General features: G+C 43.9%; 2 protein-coding genes across 3 annotated transcripts in view; one reads left to right on the plus strand and one right to left on the minus strand.

Moving 5' to 3' along the window:
- Window positions 1-525: 525 nt before the first annotated feature.
- On the plus strand, window positions 526-963 carry LOC115174355 (protein BTG3-like). The gene has a single exon (XM_029732881.1). It carries the CDS (start codon window positions 643-645, stop codon window positions 961-963), a length of 321 nt encoding a protein of 106 aa, XP_029588741.1. The 5' UTR covers window positions 526-642.
- An 11,005-nt stretch (window positions 964-11,968) lies between these two features.
- Window positions 11,969-19,781, minus strand: part of jag2b (jagged canonical Notch ligand 2b) — a 101,314-nt gene continuing 93,501 nt past the window's right edge. For both annotated transcript variants that reach the window (XM_029733402.1, XM_029733403.1), the window contains 2 exons: window positions 15,354-15,504; window positions 11,969-14,574 (listed from right to left, as the gene is read on the minus strand). In XM_029733402.1, coding sequence (XP_029589262.1) covers window positions 14,072-14,574; window positions 15,354-15,504 — 654 coding nt within the window. In that variant the 3' untranslated portion in view covers window positions 11,969-14,071. The remainder of the gene's footprint in view (window positions 14,575-15,353; window positions 15,505-19,781) is intronic.

The raw sequence follows: 19,781 nt of genomic DNA on the forward strand, positions 1-19,781 counted from the left end.
AGTTTTATCATTAGGCCTACATTTTTATGTTTTTATTAGCCCACCATTATTAGAATTCCTGTGCATCAAACACTTCCATCCCCCAAAATAACAATATTTGCTTGCAATAGAATTGATTAACCACTAGAAGTTGTGCCGTACGCATGGTCTGAGTTGTACACCTAGATACGCACACTTTCCCGTCAAGTTCAGAATTATAAATACCAATCATTGAGGAAGAACTGGAGCATGCAAGATTTATAATATTTTTTGTGAGCACGCACATTTGATAAATGAGTCCCCTACATTTTGGCTATTCCATGCCAGGACAGCCCGAAAATATTTTGGTTATCTCAGATTGTTCTGGCAATTGTCACATAGAAACTTAATTGGAAGGAAGGATGTTTGACATGCTTTCTACATTTGTATTACTTTTTTATTTTATCATGATGAAAGTTGCCATTTTAGGCCCTTTTTAGACCTACCACCACTTTTTAGACTTACAATACATGCTTCCTGTAAAACCCTATAATCCATGAACTGTACATCATAATCCTTGTGTAATCCAGTGTGTTCTGAAATATGGAGTAAGATTGCAGCAATGGTGTTTTCCTGAAGAGACTGATAAAAAAGGTGAAAAAGTTGGAGACCCAGAAAGTGGACATGTTTGTGGAGTGGTTGACTGTTGTCAAGGAGAAGTTCAGTGGGCATTGGTACCCTGACAACCCCAGCAAAGGACAGGCCTTCAGGTGTATTCGGCTGAACAGGTTGCAGAGGGAGTATGCAGAGCTGCTGCAGGCCTGCCAGGAGAGTGGGTTTCAGTACAAGGACCTTGGCCTGCCCAGAAAACTCATTCTGTGGGTGAACCCAGGGGAGCTGTGCTGCAGGTATGGAGAGAAGAACCATGCTTTCACAGTGGCCAGTTTCTTTGGTAATGAGGGCGTGACAAAGAAGGTGACCAGCGCTGTGGAGGGTGACATCTGACTACCACTCCGGTTCATCCTCAGATGAGGATAGTGGCATCAGGGAAACCTGTCCTCCCCCTCCCTTCCACCAAAATTGCCACGCATACCAGGTGATCTACCCAGCTGCTCCTTTGTGGCGTCCTCCTGTGCCCAAGCGACCCTCCACGTCCTCCTCACTATGTCTTCAGACACCAAGGCAGACCCACCCAACCCTTCAGACACAACGGCTGGGCTCTGCCTGGCCAGAGAGGGGGGCACGGACACTAGTGTGTTACTCCAGGCCTCCAGACCACTGTAGCAAGTGTTGACTTTAGTATTAGCATGTTCCAGGTGCCCAGGTTCCCTGAGCTGTTGAGGGTAGCCACTAGAGCAAGCGATAGTTCATGGGCGGCAGGTAGCCTAGCGGTTAAGAGTGACATACTCCATATGTTAGAGCACACTATAAGGAATAAAAAGCATGTCAAACATCCTTCCCCCCAGTTAAGTTTCTATGTGAGAATTGCCAGAACAATCTGAGGTACCAAAAATATTTTCAGGCTGTCATGGCATGGAATCGCCTATTTGTTGGTTGCTCTCAATAAAGTTTTTTCTGATAACCCTTCCAAAGAGCCTATTGGCATGGAGTTGGCGTCTTATTATAGATTTAGAGACAAGTTATTCAACCGTTGGATTTTTCTTTGCTTCCTGAACCATCTTTCTCACTGTGCTTGGGGACAAGATACACTTGCGTCCAATACCAGGCAAGTTTACCACTGTTAAAATGCTTAATTGTTTCCCTAATGTCGAGGTTCCATCTACGATTTACCACGGTGTTTTACCCAGAAGGCTCAGAATTTTCTGACAGTCTGCACTTTAACCTCATAGGCATTGTATAATTTCAAATCCAAAGTGCTGGAGTACAGAGCCAAAACCACTGTCCCAATAGTTTTGGAGCTCACTGTAGCTATCACACACAGACACACACCCACGCACACACACACTACCAAAAATGGGCAAAGAGGAACTTGCCGCAGAAAAACAACTGTGCAACACCTGGCCTGACATGTCCTTACAATCAAAGTGCCAGGAGTAGAGAACCTGCATGCCCAAACACACCCACATAGTTTAATACTTTTGAATGCGTTGAATTTGTTTTTATCCAGAGTGAAGCATTACTATATGATTAGAAAGGAGCCAAACATATTTCTGACGTCATGAAGATGCCTTGACTCGTGTGTCAAATAATTACATTATGGAGGCTACGGGGTGAAGTTTCCCCTATGCACAGACCTGGGCACACATCAAGTAAGTGCAGTCCACTGGCAATAAGATGGTGGAAAAATGTGCATTCAAGATCTGAAAAGTGATCATTCCCGAATCATTCAGGTGTGTCAACATGTCAACCTTGAAAGACTTAAGGTCTAAAGACTGACGGAATTCAATCGAAGCACATTGCCACTTAAAGCCTACTGCATTCTCATTGGCACATGTCCACACATTTACTTAATTTTATACCCAGGCATGACACAGCCACTGTCAGAATATTGTACAGAATTCCTTATGATAATGGATCTATGTGCCATAGCGTTCAACTGTGGTCAAAACAACAACAACATGAAGTTAGAAGTGGAAATTTACTGAGATGTTTTGGCTTTGGATTCTGCCAGGAATGTGGGTATGTATGGTATGTATGTTGATTTTACCTATGCTGCAGGTCCAAACTTCACCATAACCCAAGGTGGTGGTGCTACCTGTTGCGGCATGCGCTCAACCCTCTTCGATTGTTCCACTCCTTTTGTTTTAAATCAAGCCTCAAGAGCTACAAATGAAACATAACGATGACTCATGTCCATCAATTTGAAAATAAATATTTTTCAAACGACAGTGAGTTTGTTATTTTGGGTTATACCCTGCAGAGAGCTTGTGGTTGTTGGTAGACAATGGAGAGTAGTCTGTCTGTTTGATACATTTTGAAACGTTTCAGTAATATTACAGCAACATATTCAGAACTTCAGCGGGACACTCTTTGAACAGAGTATTAATATGATATTACAATGTCTTGATTGACATGATTTGATTGGTTGAGAGCATGTGAAATTCAGGCTTGTGTTGAGTTTGTCTGCGAGGAAGCAAGTTAGAGGTAGAGGATTTGTTCACTCGAGTTGATTCAAAATGTAAGAAGATAGCAGGGCTCAATGAAATTGCACTCTTACAGATACAAAGAAGAATAGTTTGTAGTTACACATGGTCTGGAGCTTGCTTATAGAGGTACGCACGTTTTCAAATTTCCAAGTTCCAGGTTGATGAATCACAATGTTGGCCTGGAATCTTGATTGGATCATCATCATCTGGTCATCTGGAGACAGCGGGATGAAAAGGGAATCCTCCAGAGATGCCTGTCCTCCATTGAGATTACAGTGCTGCTTACCGGCCCTGCCAATAAGCAACATAATTGTCACTTAGGACCCTGCGACCGCTAGGGGACCACTGACCAAGAGGGACCCCAAAGGACTAGGGCCATCTCGCTTAGGGCCCCTGAAAGGTTAAGGCCGGCCCTGCAGACACTCCTCCTCCTCCAGTCCCGAGTCCCTCCTGAGCTGATCCACATATGTGATCTCTGGCCTGCCCCTTCTAGTGGTCACTAACAGGGGTGTTCTTTTGCTTATACAAAATGGCTGACAAACTGCAGTTAGAACTTTACATGCTGAAATTATGTTGGATACAGTATGTAAAGTTATTGGTGTTGACATGGTCATTGTACCAAGTTGTACCTATTTGGAGAAACCCACTCAAATCATAACCATATATAGAGGAAACAAGTGAGATTTGCATTTTAGAAGGTTGATGTACTGCAGTGAGCCTCATAGTAGCACGTTGGGGATTCAACCCTAAGGGAAGTCCTTTTTCTATGTTATATTGGATAATATAATAATTCATAATACACTGAAAGAAAAGATAAATGCAACATGTAAAGTGTTGGTTTCATGTTTCATGAGCTGAAATAAAAGATCCCAGACATTTTTCAAAAGCACAAAAAGTATATTTCTCTCAATTTCTTTTGCACACATTTGTTTACATCCCTGTTAGTGAGCATTTCTCATTTGTCAAGACAATCCATCTACCTGACAGTTGTGGCACATGATCATTACACAGGTGCACCTTGTGCTGGGGACAATAAAAGGCCACTAAATGTGCAGTTTTGTCACATAACACAATGCCAGATGTCTCATGTTTTGAGGGAGCGTGCAATTGGCATGCTGCCTGCACGAATGTCCACCAGAGCTGTTGCTAGAGAATTTGATGTTAATTTCTCTACCATAAGCTACCTCCAACATTGTTTTAGAGAATTTGGCAGTACGTCCAACCAGCCTCAACCGCAGACCATGTGTAACCCCACTAGCCCAGGACCTCCACATCTGGTTTCTTCACCTGCGGGATCGTGAGACAGCCACCCCGACAGCTGATTGAACGGAGGAGTATTTCTGCCTGTAATAAAGTACTTTTGGGAGGAAGAACTTATTCTGATTGGTTGGACCTGGATCCCCAGTGGGTGGGCCTATGCCCTTCCAGGCCCACCCATAGCTGCACCCCTGCCCCAATGAATTTGTTTCAATTGACTGATTTCCTTATATGAACTGTAACGCAGTTAAATCTTTGAAATTGTTGAATATTGGGTTTATATTATTAAAAAAATCCCAGATTTGTTTTCCCACCACACAAGCATGCATGCAAGCAAGCACGCACACACACACAACCTTAAAAAAATCAGTTTCCCTAGAAAATTGAACTGTTTCCATGTCTCTTTGTTGCGCCAGTGTTTACTCTCCGTGCCATGTCGGTGCCTACCTCAGGCAATAGAGTGTGGGGGCCAGGCTATGCCGCAGTGTACCAGCCAAGCCCTGTACCAGCCAAGCCCCTCGTCCAATTTAGCCAGCCAGTGTGCCATGGCTGGGTGCCCTGCCTTGCTCCAGCCCGTGGTGCCAGCTGCAGCCTGCATGCCAGCTTATAGCCCAGTAAGGAGAGTTTGTGTGTGTGGGCATGTGTTATGTTTGTATGTGTGTGTATGTGTGTGTGGAGAGGGGGAGGAAGGGGTAAGGGCTTAGCCCCACATCCTGCAACCCAGCTGCCACCACAGTCGGCTGGTCAAAAAGACACACACAACCAGGGTATAAATGTGTATAAAACAACCTATTCTAGGGGATTTTGTACCATTTCTTTCACAAGGTTAGGTATATGTATGACCTTGAAGTATAAACCACTTGTGTAGTGTATCTAGCTACAGACATGCCCCGCCCACCTGAGGATCTGTCTTTTTCAGCCATCTATTTCCTGTGTTTGAGGGGTGCAAATTTACTCCTGCGACTGTCATTTTTTCCCATTAACGTTACAACTGCGGAAATGTTTGTAATGACCTGTCAAATACAAACCGGAAATGGGCTCAATGGAATACATTGTCTTCCTGTTTCATCTATAAGAACGCTAAAGCTTAGCGTGGGATTTATCGCATCGTCTCGACAGTTACATCACAAAAAAGAGAAGAAAGAAACATTTATTTTGATGGGTGTTCATTTTTTGTGGACTTAAAAATAGTTATTATTAATACAGTTGAAATGTTTACAAATTAGATACACTCAAATGAAAGCAACTTCCGATAATGAACACAAAGTGGAGTTGCAATTCAACGGCCACGTATGTGGCAGGGTCTAGAGACAGTCACGGACTACAAAAGGAAAACCAGCCACATCGCGGACACCAACGTCTTTCTGCCGGACAAGCTAAACACCACCTTCGCCCGCTTTGAGGATGACACAGTGCCAATGACGCAGCCCGCTACCCTCCTCCTCCGTGGCCGACGTGAGTAAAACATTTAAACTTGTTAACCCTCGCAAGGTTGCTGGCCCAGACGGCATCCCGAGCTGCGTCCTCAGAGCATGCGCAGACCAGCTGGCTGGAGTGTTAACGGAAATATTCAATATCTCCCTATCTCAGTCTGCTGTCCCCACATGCTTCAAGATGGCCTCCATTGTTCCTGTACCCAAGAAAGCAAAAGTAACTGAACTAAATGACTATCGCCCCGTAGCACTCACATCTGTTATCATGAAGTGCTTTGAGAGACTAGTCAAGGATCATATCACCTCCACCTTACTTGTCACCCTAAACCCACTTCAATTTGCAATAGCCATTGTACTGCACACTGCCCTATTCCATCTGGACAAGAGGAATACCTATGTAAGAATGCTGTTCATTCACTATAGCTCAGCATTCAACACCATAGTACACTTAAGCTCGAGGCTCTGGGTCTGAACCCCGCCCTGTGCAACTGGGTCAAGGACTGCCTGACAGGCTGCCCCAGGTGGTGAAGGTAGGAAACAACACCTCCACTTCACTGATCCTCAACACTGGGGCCCCACAAGGGTGCGTGCTCAGCCCCCTCCAGTACTCCCTGTTCACCCATGCCTGCGTGGCCACGCACGCCTCGAACTCAATCATGAAGTTTGCTGGCGACACAACAGTAGTAGGCTTGATTACCAACAATGACGAGACAGCTTACAAGGAGGAGTGTCAACAAAACAAAGGAGCTGATTGTGGACTTCCCGAAACAGCAGAGGGAGCAGCAGAGGGAAACTACCTGCCCTCCAGAACACTTACAGCACCCGATGTCACAGGAAGACCAAAACAATGATAAAGGACAACAACCACCCAAGCCACTTCCTGTGTACCCCGCTATCATCCAGAAGGCGAGGTCAGTACATGTGCATCAAAGCTGGGTCAGTTCATGTGCATCATCAGACTGTTAAATAGCCATCACTAGCACAGAGGCTGCTGCCTACAGTATATACACTGCTCTAAAAAATAAAGGGAACCCTGAAGGGAACACTAAAATAACACATCCTAGATTTGAATGAATTAAATAATCTTATTAAATACTTTTTTCTTTACATAGTTGAATGTGCTGACAACAAAATCACACAAAAATAATCAATGGAAATCCAATTTATCAACCCATGGAGGTCTGGGTTTGGAGTCACACTCAAAATTAAAGTGGAAAACCACACTACAGGCTGATCCAACTTTGATGTAATGTCCTTAAAACAAGTCAAAATGAGGCTCAGTAGTGTGTGTAGTGCCTGTATGACCTCCCTACAACGCCTGGGCATGCTCCTGATGAGGTGGCGGATGGTCTCGAGGGATCTGCTCCCAGACCTGGACTAAAGCATCCGCCAACTCCTGGACAGTCTGTGGTGCAACGTGGCGTTGGTGGATGGAGCGAGACATGATGTCCCAGATGTGCTCAATTGGATTCAGGTCTGGGGAACGGGCGGGCCAGTCCATAGCATCAATGCCTTCCTCTTGCAGGAACTGCTGACACACTCCAACCACATGAGGTCTAGCATTGTCTTGCATTAGGAGGAACCCAGGGCCAACCGCACCAGCATATGGTCTCACAAGGGGTCTGAGGATCTCATCTCGGTACCTAATGGCAGTCAGGCTACCTCTGGCGAGCACATGGAGGGCTGTGCGGCCCCCCAAAGAAATGCCACCCCACACCATGACTGACCCACCGCCAAACCGTGACAGAGTCTGGAGACACCGTGGAGAACGTTCTCCACGGTGTCTCCAGACTCTGTCACGTCTGTCACGTGCTCAGTGTGAACCTGCTTTCATCTGTGAAGAGCACAGGGCGCCAGTGGCGAATTTGCCAATCTTGGTGTTCTCTGGCAAATGCCAAACGTCCTGCACGGTGTTGGGCTGTAAGCACAATCCCCACCTGTGGACGTCGGGCCCTCATACCACCCTCATGGAGTCTGTTTCTGACCGTTTGAGCAGACATGCACATTTGTGGCCTGCTGGAGGTCATTTTGCAGGGCTCTGGCAGTGCTCCTCCTGCTTCTCCTTGCACAAAGGCGGAGGTAGCGGTCCTGCTGCTGGGTTGTTGCCCTCCTACGGCCTCCTCCAAGTCTCCTGATGTACTGGCCTGTCTCCTGGTAGCGCCTCCATGCTCTGGACACTACGCTGACAGACACAGCAAACCTTCTTGCCACAGCTCGCATTGATGTGCCATCCTGGATGAGCTGCACTACCTGAGCCATTTGTGTGGGTTGTAGCTCCGTCTCATGCTACCACTAGAGTGAAAGCACCGACAGCATTCAAAAGTGACCAAAACATCAGCCAGGAAGCATAGGAACTGAGAAGTGGTCTGTGGTCACCACCTGCAGAACCACTCCTTTATTGGGGGTGTCTTGCTAATTGCCTTTAATTTCCACCTGTTGTCTATTCCATTTGCACAACAGCATGTGAAATGTATTGTCAATCAGTGTTGCTTCCTAAGTGGACAGTTTGATTTCACAGAAGTGTGATTGGCTTGGAGTTACATTGTGTTGTTTAAGTGTTCCCTTTATTTTTTTGAGCAGTGTACATAGACTTGAAATCACTAGCAACTTTAATAATGGAACACTAGTCACTTTAAATGTTTACATATTTTGCATTGTATATACTGTATTCTATTCTACTGTATGTTGGTCTATGCCGCTCTGACATTGCTTGTCCATATATTTATATATTCTTGATTCCATTCCTTTACCTAGATTTGTGTGTATTGTTGTGAAATTGTTAGATATTACTTGTTAGATATTACTGCACTGTTGGAGCTAGCAACACAAGCATTCCGCTACACCCGCAACAACATCTGCTAAACACGTATGTGACCAATAAAACTTGATTTGATCAGTCATTGTAAGTGTCTGCACCAAGCACTGATCTGAAGACAGTAAAGAGAAGAAAGGAGTGGCTAGAGGGCATAGGGTCTGAAACCATTGTCAGATCAGTTTGACTCGTGTTAAATAATAGTTTGGGGTAGGCACAGATGATTTCAGATCTGTGGTTTGGGGAAACATTGTACCTGGTGCCTATGTCTGACTAAAGTGTGTGTGCCTGACGTTTTCAGTGTGGGACAGGCCCACTGTGTGTTCATAAACACATGCTGCTCAGACACTCTTGACTGCAGGGAGCCACTCCTGGAAGGAATCCGGTGTCCGCTTTCAACTGCAGTCTGGGATATGGAGACAAGGAGCGCCAACGCATCACACATCTCATACTCCTGCATGTGGGTCAGGGATGTTAAGATTCCAATATTCTAAGATAGGGAATTCATTCACGACCAAGATGTTGCTTATAGCCGCAATCAGCATTAGAAACAAAGGGTGCTTCCTGTTTTGGTGAAAAGCTGAGGGATGGGGCTGGATAAATTTAGCCACTCTCAAATTCAGAGCTATGGATGCAAGAACTTACCCTCCATGACATCAGCATAGTTTTAAACATGTTTTGGGGCTACAGTATAAGTGTGTTTACATTTACTTTGTTCACAAACATTGAAGTAAAACAATCTTATATTTTGGGTTCTGATGGGGTACGACTGTTGAACTAACATGCTGACCAAACCGGCTCCACACGTGCGCCTGCGTGCGCATGGTGATTTTGTCTATCCCCACCAGACATGTTCATGACACGCAGCGGTCTAAGGCACTGCATCTCAGTGCTTGAGGCGTCACTACAGAAACCCTGGTTCGAATCCAGGCTGTATCACAACTGGCCGTGATTGGGAGTCCCATAGGGCGGCGCACAATTGGCCCAGCGTCGTCCGGTCATTGTAAATAAGAATTTGTTCTTAACTGACTTGCCTAGTTAAACAAAAGGTTAAATAAAAAAATAGAAATAATAATACCAAAACCAACTCTGAACCAATTATATTAATTTGGGGACAGGTTGAAACACACATGAAACATTCAGCTTGCTTGACATTTGTCCTGGGAGATAAACATTGCTAAATTATTACAGGTAAAATAACAAGCCAGACAGTTTTATGCAAAGTGACTTAGAGATGGATATTGGATAACACATATATTCAGTATTCTGTAATGTTACTATGGATGACTATCCAAATAAACACTATCAACAAACTACTTTAATATGCAACCATTTGCTAGGGGTTAGGTTTAGAGTAAGGGTTAAGTTTAGGGTTAAAGTTAAGCTTAGGGCAAGGGTTAAGTTTAGTGGATGGATAGTTGAAATGTAGACAGGTAGGTGAACATCACTGAACATCTCCAAACCATCTATGTGGGACTAGCCAAATAATGTGAGAGGGAGTTTGCAACACTACGCCCTCTCAAATAAGACAGGTGATGTGCATGACGGGGAAATTGGTTTCAAAGCACATTTTACTGGAAATCATAATGACCAAAATGATTGGAGATCAGATGTAACTGCATTCCCCATGTCACTGATGGAATAGGGAGCACTCACTGAACTGAGCCTTACTCAACATAGTAAGTTACCCCATATAAAGATCTACAAAATCGTCATATTGACAGATACACAGCATCAACATTGATTGAAACTTGAGATGTTTTAAAAGGTAGACTCAGCGATGCACAAAGTAAACCGCAATATCGGGCCGACTTCTGCAACAACTAAGAGCTTGATTCAATCTGTAGCGCTGAAGATCCACGTTGTAGCTTGATTGACATTTAAAGGCAACGTTCCTGTGTAAGCAGAGACCGCATTCACGGTAAATGCTGTGTGTCGGCTCAATTGGAAATTACCTTTACATTTTGATTGCGCAATAACGCTGCACTTTCGCAATACGGATTGAATCCAGCCCTAAGAGCACTGAAGCGAGGCTAAACTTCTCTGCTGTTTTGGGCCTGTAGTTACAGTACAAAGTTGTAGGAGCATGAAGCGCACTGGTGCACATGCACAAAGAACATGCATTGCACTCATCTCTATGGCCATGTTCGAGAACATGATGCATCATGGGTAAATTGTGATTACTAATCTACAAATAACATTGAGTAGTTATTTATGATACAAGGTGTCTAGTATGTCAAACGTGCCATCGTCAAAAGGCTGAGTCTACCTTTAATGGCAATATGGCCCTTACACCTGTGTAACAATCCTATTGCTCATCACTTATGATCATAACAGTTGTCCTTCATCTAGCGTCGTCACCCGTCCTTCATTTTACCACCTTCACACCCCTTTCTTCATCAATTCCATTATCGCCATCATTAGAACCCCAAATAATTTTACCAGTCATCACACTCACCCCTCATCAATCGTTCAAGAACCCTATCATCAACATCACACAATTATCTTTTAACTACCTTCATCATCATCACCAGTAATACTCATTCTTCATCTTTTTTTTTTTATTACAACATTCAGGTCTTTAGCATCATCAACGTTGGCCCTTCTCCATCCTTCATCTGTTGCTGGCCAGAAAAGCCTCCTGCGGCTGGGGCTTGGGCACTTCCTTCCTGGGGTGTAAGCTGATCCAGACTTCCCTCCACAAGAGCGAGGGATGGTTCCATTAGCCTCAGGCAGGCAGGGCACCCACGGGAGATGGGAATAGCACTGCCCACCCTCCCATTCACAGCCCATGAACGATGGGATGGAAACGCCAGCCTCCCATTGGTGGAGCCCCGATCGGCTGAGAACTGGAGACCACGCGCCATTGGTGTGTTGGAGGCAGGGTGGAGTGATCGAGTGGGGCAGTATTGTATCGATCTAGACTCATCCTCAGCCCTTGGCTGAAGCAAGGGCAAACATTACTCCATTTCTTACCTTTGTCATTGACATTTGCCCAGTTAGGCCCCCAAATGAGACGGTTTGACTTATGTGGGTATTGGAATGGTAGAGCTAGTGAACTCCAGTTGTCCAATTATGGAGCTAATGGGGAACTGAAATCACTTACTGTTGATCCCCATATTTATTAACAAAAGACAGAATTTGATTAACATTCAGCTATGGAAGACATACTTAGGTGAATGCCAGCTCAGCGCTGGTTGCAAGAACTTCTTTGATTCATTCTCCCCTCTTGCATACCAGTAGTGTATAAAATGCTTTAACCCAATGAGTCCCACCACAATTTGGGCATTTTTTTAAAACATTGTGTTTGTCCTGCAGACTTCTGGGTAAAACCTCTTTCCGAGGCTAAATATAAGGGCTGGACATGCATAAAAATGAAAGTCAGATAAATGAAAAGACGATTTTTGCTGGGGTCTCGGGACTGAGAAAATAAATCCAAATGATTTATTAACCAATAATTTAACAAATTACAAAATTATCCAAATAACTTTTGCAAGAGGAACCCTTTTTTTGTACAAAAAAAAAGACTGTCACAGAAACTCCCCCCCACTTCCATTTGCCATAATCCTCTCCATTATTAAGCATACCCAACATTTACTTTACCAGGTATTAGGAGTTTTAAATTCTTTATTTTGCTGTGTGCCATTTGAGGAAACATGGCTGTTTGAGATGTTAACATGAATTTGAAGGGCAAAAAAGAACAGAAAAACAAAAGACATCTGTAATTTGCCAACTTTGAGGTAAATCCTTTTGGATTGAGTTGGTACCTCAAAACACAACTGCATTATAAAAGCAAAATGTGTTCCCTTCATTGAAGCCTTGAACCAGAGCAGGCTAAAAGCGGATGCGAACAATACAGTATTTTTCACATGGTTTGACAAACTAGTCTTGCCACAGGTTAGGAACGTCCATCTCTATTTTTCCAGAAAACTCCATTGACAGCAGAGTGAAACAGGGGAGAGAGAGCTTTACTGAGGCGAACAAAACACGCCACGATACACCACGCAATTTAAGAGATACTTTCCTTAATAGACAAACAAAAAAAAGATGACCGTTGATTAGATAAATATAACTTTACATTAAGGAACCCTCTATACTGGCTTTACAACTTGGGGAGTTTTTACACTAGTTTACAAACTGGCAGTATTGAACAGATACCTAAATAACGTTCATAAATCATTGTGGTAGTGCTCGCCAAATAGAGGGCTGTTATCAATCCTTCACACAGACCCTGGTTCCCATCAGACATTATTTAGAACCCTGGTCATCACAGTTACATTTCCCAGGATGATTTGGTGGCACTCGTAATAATCAGGAACAGATCTGGGTATATTATGATTTCACCCATTTGCTCACTATCTGGCAAGCACTAAAACAACAGTCACCATTCAATACATTACAACCACTATCCTGTAAATGTGGATTGAAGATGTATAACATATGTTTAAAGGAAATAAGAGTTAATGAACTACTTGCAACCCGTCATAAGTCCTTTATAAGGGGCACCTTAATGCAAATGCTCTTGACTGCGGGACGCTGTATATTCTCATTTGAACTGTTATAAAACCTGCCTATGTCAACTGGCATAAATAAAAGGAATGGCATTGTAAAAAAAATAATAATAATAAAAAAAAGTGAATTGTCTTTAAGTTACTAAATTCAAATATACACAGCGACTCCTTTATTATATACACCTATGTACAGATTTCTAGTTTTTTATCGAATACCTTTGAAATGGTGTTGCTATGAGGGCGGACTCTCCGGATACACACCTATCCCTTTGAGTGGTAATCACAGGGGTCAAACTGGGCAGCGAGACTCGGGAACCTCGGCTGTAGTATGGAGTATTACAGGGCTCATAGAAAGGCACTTGCTACCAACTCAAATACTGCAATCCTTTAAACAGAGCTTTCAGCCTAGAAAACCAAGAGATGTGAAAACCGAAAAAATGTGAAGGCCACATAGTAGGCACTGGGGTTTCTTTCCCCCTCGAGGCTGTGCTCTTGGTAAGGCTGGCGCGGGACGGCTGCAGACGGGCACACGGGGCTAAGAAAGAGATGGGTGGGTTGCCGCAGTAACCTCTGTTGCAGCGGTCAACAGAGTCCCCCGAAAAGCCCTTCCCCCCCAGTCTCTGTCACAACCAAAAGGGCCCACTCACAATTAAACAAAATCACAATCTATCAACAAAAGAAACATCTTTATACAGGTTATTCCCCCCCCCTCCATTTGGACTTTGTTCGCTCATTTTAACAGTACAATTCAAACAAAGGCGAGGCCTCACTTTTCCTCGTTTGAAAGTAATACAATTATGCTTCATCTGTACATAAAAAAGAAACGCCCTCATCGAGTTATCATTCGCCCCCCCCCCCCCCAAAACAAATCATTACAGACGACAGCAAAATAACTGAAAAGCCTCTCTCTTTTAATAGTACAATATATACGATCCTCCCCCATCTTTCCTCGATCGGGGCTGTGGAGTGAGTCCGTTTCAGAGTCCTGTTCGTTCATACAAAATGGTCTTTGACGTCTTGGCCGGCAAGGGCGGCGTTGACATTTTTCCAGAGGTTGTCTTTGGTGGTGGTCCGGATGGGTGCTTTTAAGGGCAAACTCCGCAAAGTGCAGATCACATCCCCTTTGGACTGCACCCCGGTTTTAGAGTACTTACAGATGGGCCCCTTGCCTGCTTCTGCGTCCTCCTCGAACTCCATCTCTCCCTCAGTCTCCTCCTCCTCCTCTTCATCCCCTCCATCACACATCCTGTAGGGGGAGCCCATGAGCTTCTTGCGCTCCTGTTGGGCCTCCTTGTTGTTGTCTTTGAGCTGCGGTTGTTGTTGATGTCCTCCAACGGGCCGCAGGGGCTCCCACTGGTTGTTGACGCTCTCGTCGACGGGGCCACGCGCCCTCCTCTCGCGCTCTTTTCTCCGCTTGCGTGTCCACCACACGCACACAATGATGCAGAAGAGCCAGAGCACGCAGAAGACCACACACAGAATGGGCACAAGGTAGTCTGTGCCACCGAGAGAAAGAGGGAAATACAGAAAGAGAAAAGAAACTGGGTTCATATGGATTGCTCAACATAAAACACAGCAAAATTAAAAAGCTGCAATATGCAACATTTTGGGCAACTAGACCAAATTCACATAGAAATGTGAGTTATAGATCTGTCGTTCTCATTAAAGGAAGTCTATGAAGTGGTAGATTTGATCTATTTATATGCTTCCTGTGCTCAAGTTTCGTTTTTGCGTCTTTCACTTTCAGTTCAAACTGCTGCAAATACAATATTTTTGCAGTGGTTTAGATGGTACAATGATGCTTTAACCTATACTTGCTTGTATTGTCACGTCAACTGAAATTAAGCAAATTATTCAAATTTTAGCAAACAGGAAATGGCGGAGCGATTTCTGAATAATGCATCTTTAAGTAGAGCTGAGGCAGCCAAGTTAGAATGCAAGGATGAAAGACTATTCTCCCTATGTGCCGTTGGTCATCTTAAGGACTCATGACATTTAATACTGTACATGGATGCACTACACATTGAAGTGTGCAAACTGAGGTTGTTAGGTGAGTCACCCCATTAAGGTAACACGCAGGGGTTTTTAAGTCCTGTTTTTGAGACGTGAAATCACTAGACCGGGGTGACGGCCGCTGACAAGGTTTATGACCACGGCTATAAAATCAATTGTCTTCAGCAGGTAAACTTAGTGCCTTTAGGAAGACAGAGCCTCAAATGAGGAATTGAAGGACTACAACACAGCCCTGGGGGTCAACCTCAGGCATTTTACTTACCCACTGTGGGGGGCATGACCTGCGTTTCCACTTTGACCTCAATGACAGCCAGCATGACTGTGCTGTTGTGACGCTTAGAAAGCGTGCCCACAATGGTGCTGGCCGCCTCTTGGATCAGACTGTGGTCCGGCTGCTCATCCGGCTGGAACGACTGGAAAACAGTAAAGAAAGGGGGAAGGGGTGAGAAAAGGAAAGAGGAAGTGTGTGTGGCATTTTATTTCCAGGATTAAACTCTGAGTGGCATCATCCTGTGTCTGTGCGTGTCATTAAGTCTACGAAGCTGTGTGTGCACGTGTAATGGGTAATGAAACCAATCATTTAAACACAAGGCACATTAAAAAAATCACCCCAAAACGGTAATGTGGTTAATGATCATAAGAACCTCTTACACAAACCCCCAAAACACATGCCCCCAATTTCATTAATAATAAACCCCTCACCTTAACAGTAACCCCACCAATACACATTTCCATGCATACAGCTCCAGGCAGCACAGTTACCAGACAATGCCCACTCTTTATCCCAATACAATCAGAGAATTGTTCCATGGCCTTTAAGCTCAAATTAAATACAATAGACAACCATCAGAATCAGTTACAACAACCCCAGACCCAACTCATTGGAATACCCCCAACCCATGACCCAACTAGCAATTCAGACCAGCTGGAATGGTGGTGCCGACGACGCAGGAAAAAGGGCCGGGAGGGTGGCAGGACTCTTAATATTAGGATGGTATTTTTGAATGTGCGTCTCTCTCTGCCTGTCCTGTGCAACAATGTATTGATTGATTCCTCACCAGCCACTGTGATAACACCATCACACTGGGCCGATGTGGGTGGGCGTCTATTTTAATAAATCCACTGAATATACACCATCAATAAATCCTTTTTACTTCATATAGGCAGGTTCTAAGAAACATTTTAAAGAATAGAATGGCATATTGACTTTAGTTATGTTACCGGTCTATGCCTAGGCTACACGGCTGTGCCTTGCAAATGAAATCAGAAGTTCGTTAAGTGATATTTTTTAAATAGAGCCCATGCAACAAAAAAGTGATTCTCAAACAGAGGCCAAGCCCTCTCCTTTTTGAGAGCTTGTAGGCGCCTGCATGTGCTTTAGAAACTTTAGAATCTGCTCTTTCCGATCATGTAAAGAAATGACCAAATCTGACCAACCCTCACTCCGCTTTGTTAGGGAGCAGGCGTAGGGTGTTAAAATTGGGAGTGCTTTCAAAAGCATGCGAATCTCCTGCTGATATTTCTCAGCCTCCTACACTTGATATCAGGCTACATTATTGCATGCATGTGATCAGTGATAGATGATTTGCCCAGCCAGAGACTCAGTGAAACAAAAATCACATTGATTATCAGACAAGTCACAGGATTTGTCGTGAGTAGGTATTGCTTCAAATTTATTATAGCGTAACAATTTGAAGACACGTTTCAGTAGACAATTTTATACATGCCTTTAATTGCAATAGCATACTGTACTCAAATATTTTCTTAATTCAGTGATATTAATTCCCACAGTAACTCTTTATGGAGCCACCCAGTTCTGGTTAAGAAAACAGTGCATGCATAGTGGTGGGCTATGTGAAGTGATGGGCAAAGTGACATGCCTCGTAAAGTTTAGAACTGCCACGAGGATTGGAACAACCTACAAATGGGAGCTGCCTAGCAAACATCAAGAGTGTAAGAGCAAAGTGCGTGCCAATGCCGCTTCAGCATTACTGCCACGTTTTATACTAAGCCTAAGGCAGAATTTTACCACATTTTTTAAATAAATAAATATAAGTACAGGATTTGTTACTGGCAACACCTTTTAGATACAAAATAAAAAGGTGGCAAAAAGTTAACGGCATGGTAAAGTAGGCAGCTTTCATCTGGGTTTGAAAGGGATACTACAGGGCAGTCGGGAAGTTCAGACTCATTCACTATTTACACATTTTGTTACGTTACAGCCTTATTCTAAAATTGTATACATTTATTTTCCCCCCTCATCAATCTACACACAATACCCCAAAATGACAAAGCAAAAGCAGGTTGGCATTTTTGCAATATATACATTTTTTTAACTGAAATATAACATTTACATACAGTAAGTATTCAGACCCTTTACTTAGTACTTTGTTGACGCAGCTTTGGCAGTGATTACAGCCTCAAGTCTTCTTGGGTATGACGCTACAAGCTTGGCACACCTGTATTTGGGGAGTTTCTCCCTTTCTTCTCCGCAGATCCTCTCAAGCTCTGTCAGGTTGGATGGGGAGCGTTGCTGTACAGCTATTTCCAGGTCTCTCCAGAGATGTTTGATCCGGTTCAAGTCCAGGCTCTGCCTGGGCCACTAAAGGACATTCAGAGACTTGTCTCGAAGCCACTCCTGCGTTGTCTTGGCTCCTGCGTTGTCTTGGTTGCTCACCCCAGTCTGAGGTCCTGAGCACTCTGGAGCAAGGGTCTCTGTACTTTGCTCTGTTCATCCTTGCCTCGATCCTGACTAGCCTCTGCCGCTGAAAAACATCCAAAGCATGATGCTGCCTCCACCATGCTTCACCGTAGGGATGATACCAGGTCTCCTCCAGACGTGATGCTTGGCATTCAGGTCAAAGAGTTCAATCTTGGTTTCATCAGACCAGAGAAACTTGTTTCTCATGGTCAGTGTCTTTTGGAAAACTCCAAGCAGGCTGTCATGTGTCTTTTACTGAGGAGTGGCTTCCGTCTGGCCACTCTACCATAAAGGCATGATTGGTGGAGTGCTGCAGAGATGGTTGTCCTTCTGGAAGGTTCTCCCATTTCCACAGAGGAACTCTGGAGCTCTGTCAGTGACCATTGGGTTCTTGGGCAACTCCCTGACCAAGGCACTTCTCCCACGACTGCTCAGTTTGGGCAGGCGGCCAGCACTAGGAAGAATCTGGGTGGTTCCAAACTTATTCCATTTAAGAATTGGAGGCCACTGTGGTCTTAGGGACCTTCAATGCTGCAGATATGGGAGTAGGATATTCATGAATTGTTGAAATGAGGAACACGAGCGCTAGGTAAAGCTATGTGGAAATTAGAATCATAGCCTTTATGCTCAGATGGTCATTATATATAAAGTTTTACTTACAAAATATCAAATTTTGTTAAATCAAAATAGCCTGGCTATTTCTAAGACTTTAGGCCACATTGATTTATTCAAGTTGACAGTGTTTGATAGGTAATAACTCCCATTTTGGAATAAGCTATAATGATAAAAGGGAACCCATTTCAACCCAAGACCTTGGTCTTTCTAATCATGTCGAAAAGAGTCTCATAAGATTGCCTATAGGCCTACTGGTGTTACGAAATACACGCCAGTGGAAAAAAAAAGGTGACAGCCCCGGGTCTCACCTAAACTGAATGAGTAAAGAGCGACACAGGCCAAGTCTCCACAAAATCAGATGCATTGCACAGTTAACCAAAACATTTTATGGAGGGGAAACCAAATTATTATATGGCCTGCATTTCATCAAATTCAACACTGCATGCACTTTCTTGCCACGTGGGCACAAAAAAGTAGTCTTTGGGAAGGCCCCCTGGTAATTGGCTTGTGATTTGAGACCACCAGATTCTCTAGGAGAATTACAACCAACACAAACGCTCCGAATTTTACTTCACATATAAGTGATGGTACTTAGCTCTTCAGAGTTGGCTCGATTGAAATGAACCTTTATTTGTGTGGCATCACTCCAAAAGACACAATTTACAACTTTCGCCCCATTGAAGTCACCTGCAGGATTACTGGCCAGGCCATTATTTTAAAAAGAAACAACGTTCTTCAAAGTGGATGTGTTCATTGGCCACCAAATAGAATAAAATGCACTGTGCCCCTGTCACAATATACATGTGCTTTTAGGTTGGTCTGAGTTTTAAGAAGCATTGTGACAAGCCCTCCTAAATCAAAATCTTATTGATTGATCAATTCAAACCCTTTCCCTGCATCCCAACAGTGTGGGAAAAAACATATTCCGCACTACCTGGTATTTCCAAATGTATTTACGGGAATCTGATTAGAGACCAGGCAGTTTTCTTTAAGGACGTGGTGCGCGGGTTGGGAATATCAAGGAGATCTGAGCCGCATGGAAGGAAATCGGATTTCCGTTTGTTAGTTTATGACCAACCATAAAACAGAAACGATAGGTAAGATTTGTATCAAAGGGCTGAGGCTCCAACTTTACATGTTGGCAATGCTTTTCCTGTTCCCACTGTCAAACATAGCCTGCCTGCACTGCGCCAATGACATAACGAATTAACAGTTGTAATTAGCTAGTTCCAAAGCAGGAGCCCCTTAATAAGCCATCTCAGTGCTTTGGAGGGTGTCAATGAGTATCACATCTATTCCATTGAATGTAGCCAACTTTGTTTCCTCAACAGGTGGGCACTTTATGCAGATTATTGAATCTGCCTAAGTAACTCA

Source organism: Salmo trutta, chromosome 35, assembly GCF_901001165.1.
Source record: "Salmo trutta chromosome 35, fSalTru1.1, whole genome shotgun sequence".
Taxonomy (NCBI): domain Eukaryota; kingdom Metazoa; phylum Chordata; class Actinopteri; order Salmoniformes; family Salmonidae; genus Salmo; species Salmo trutta.

Coding starts and splice junctions, on each gene's coding strand:
- LOC115174355 (XM_029732881.1), top strand. CDS start 643: ATGTTTGTGGAGTGGTTGACTGTTGTCAAGGAGAAGTTCAGTGGGCAT.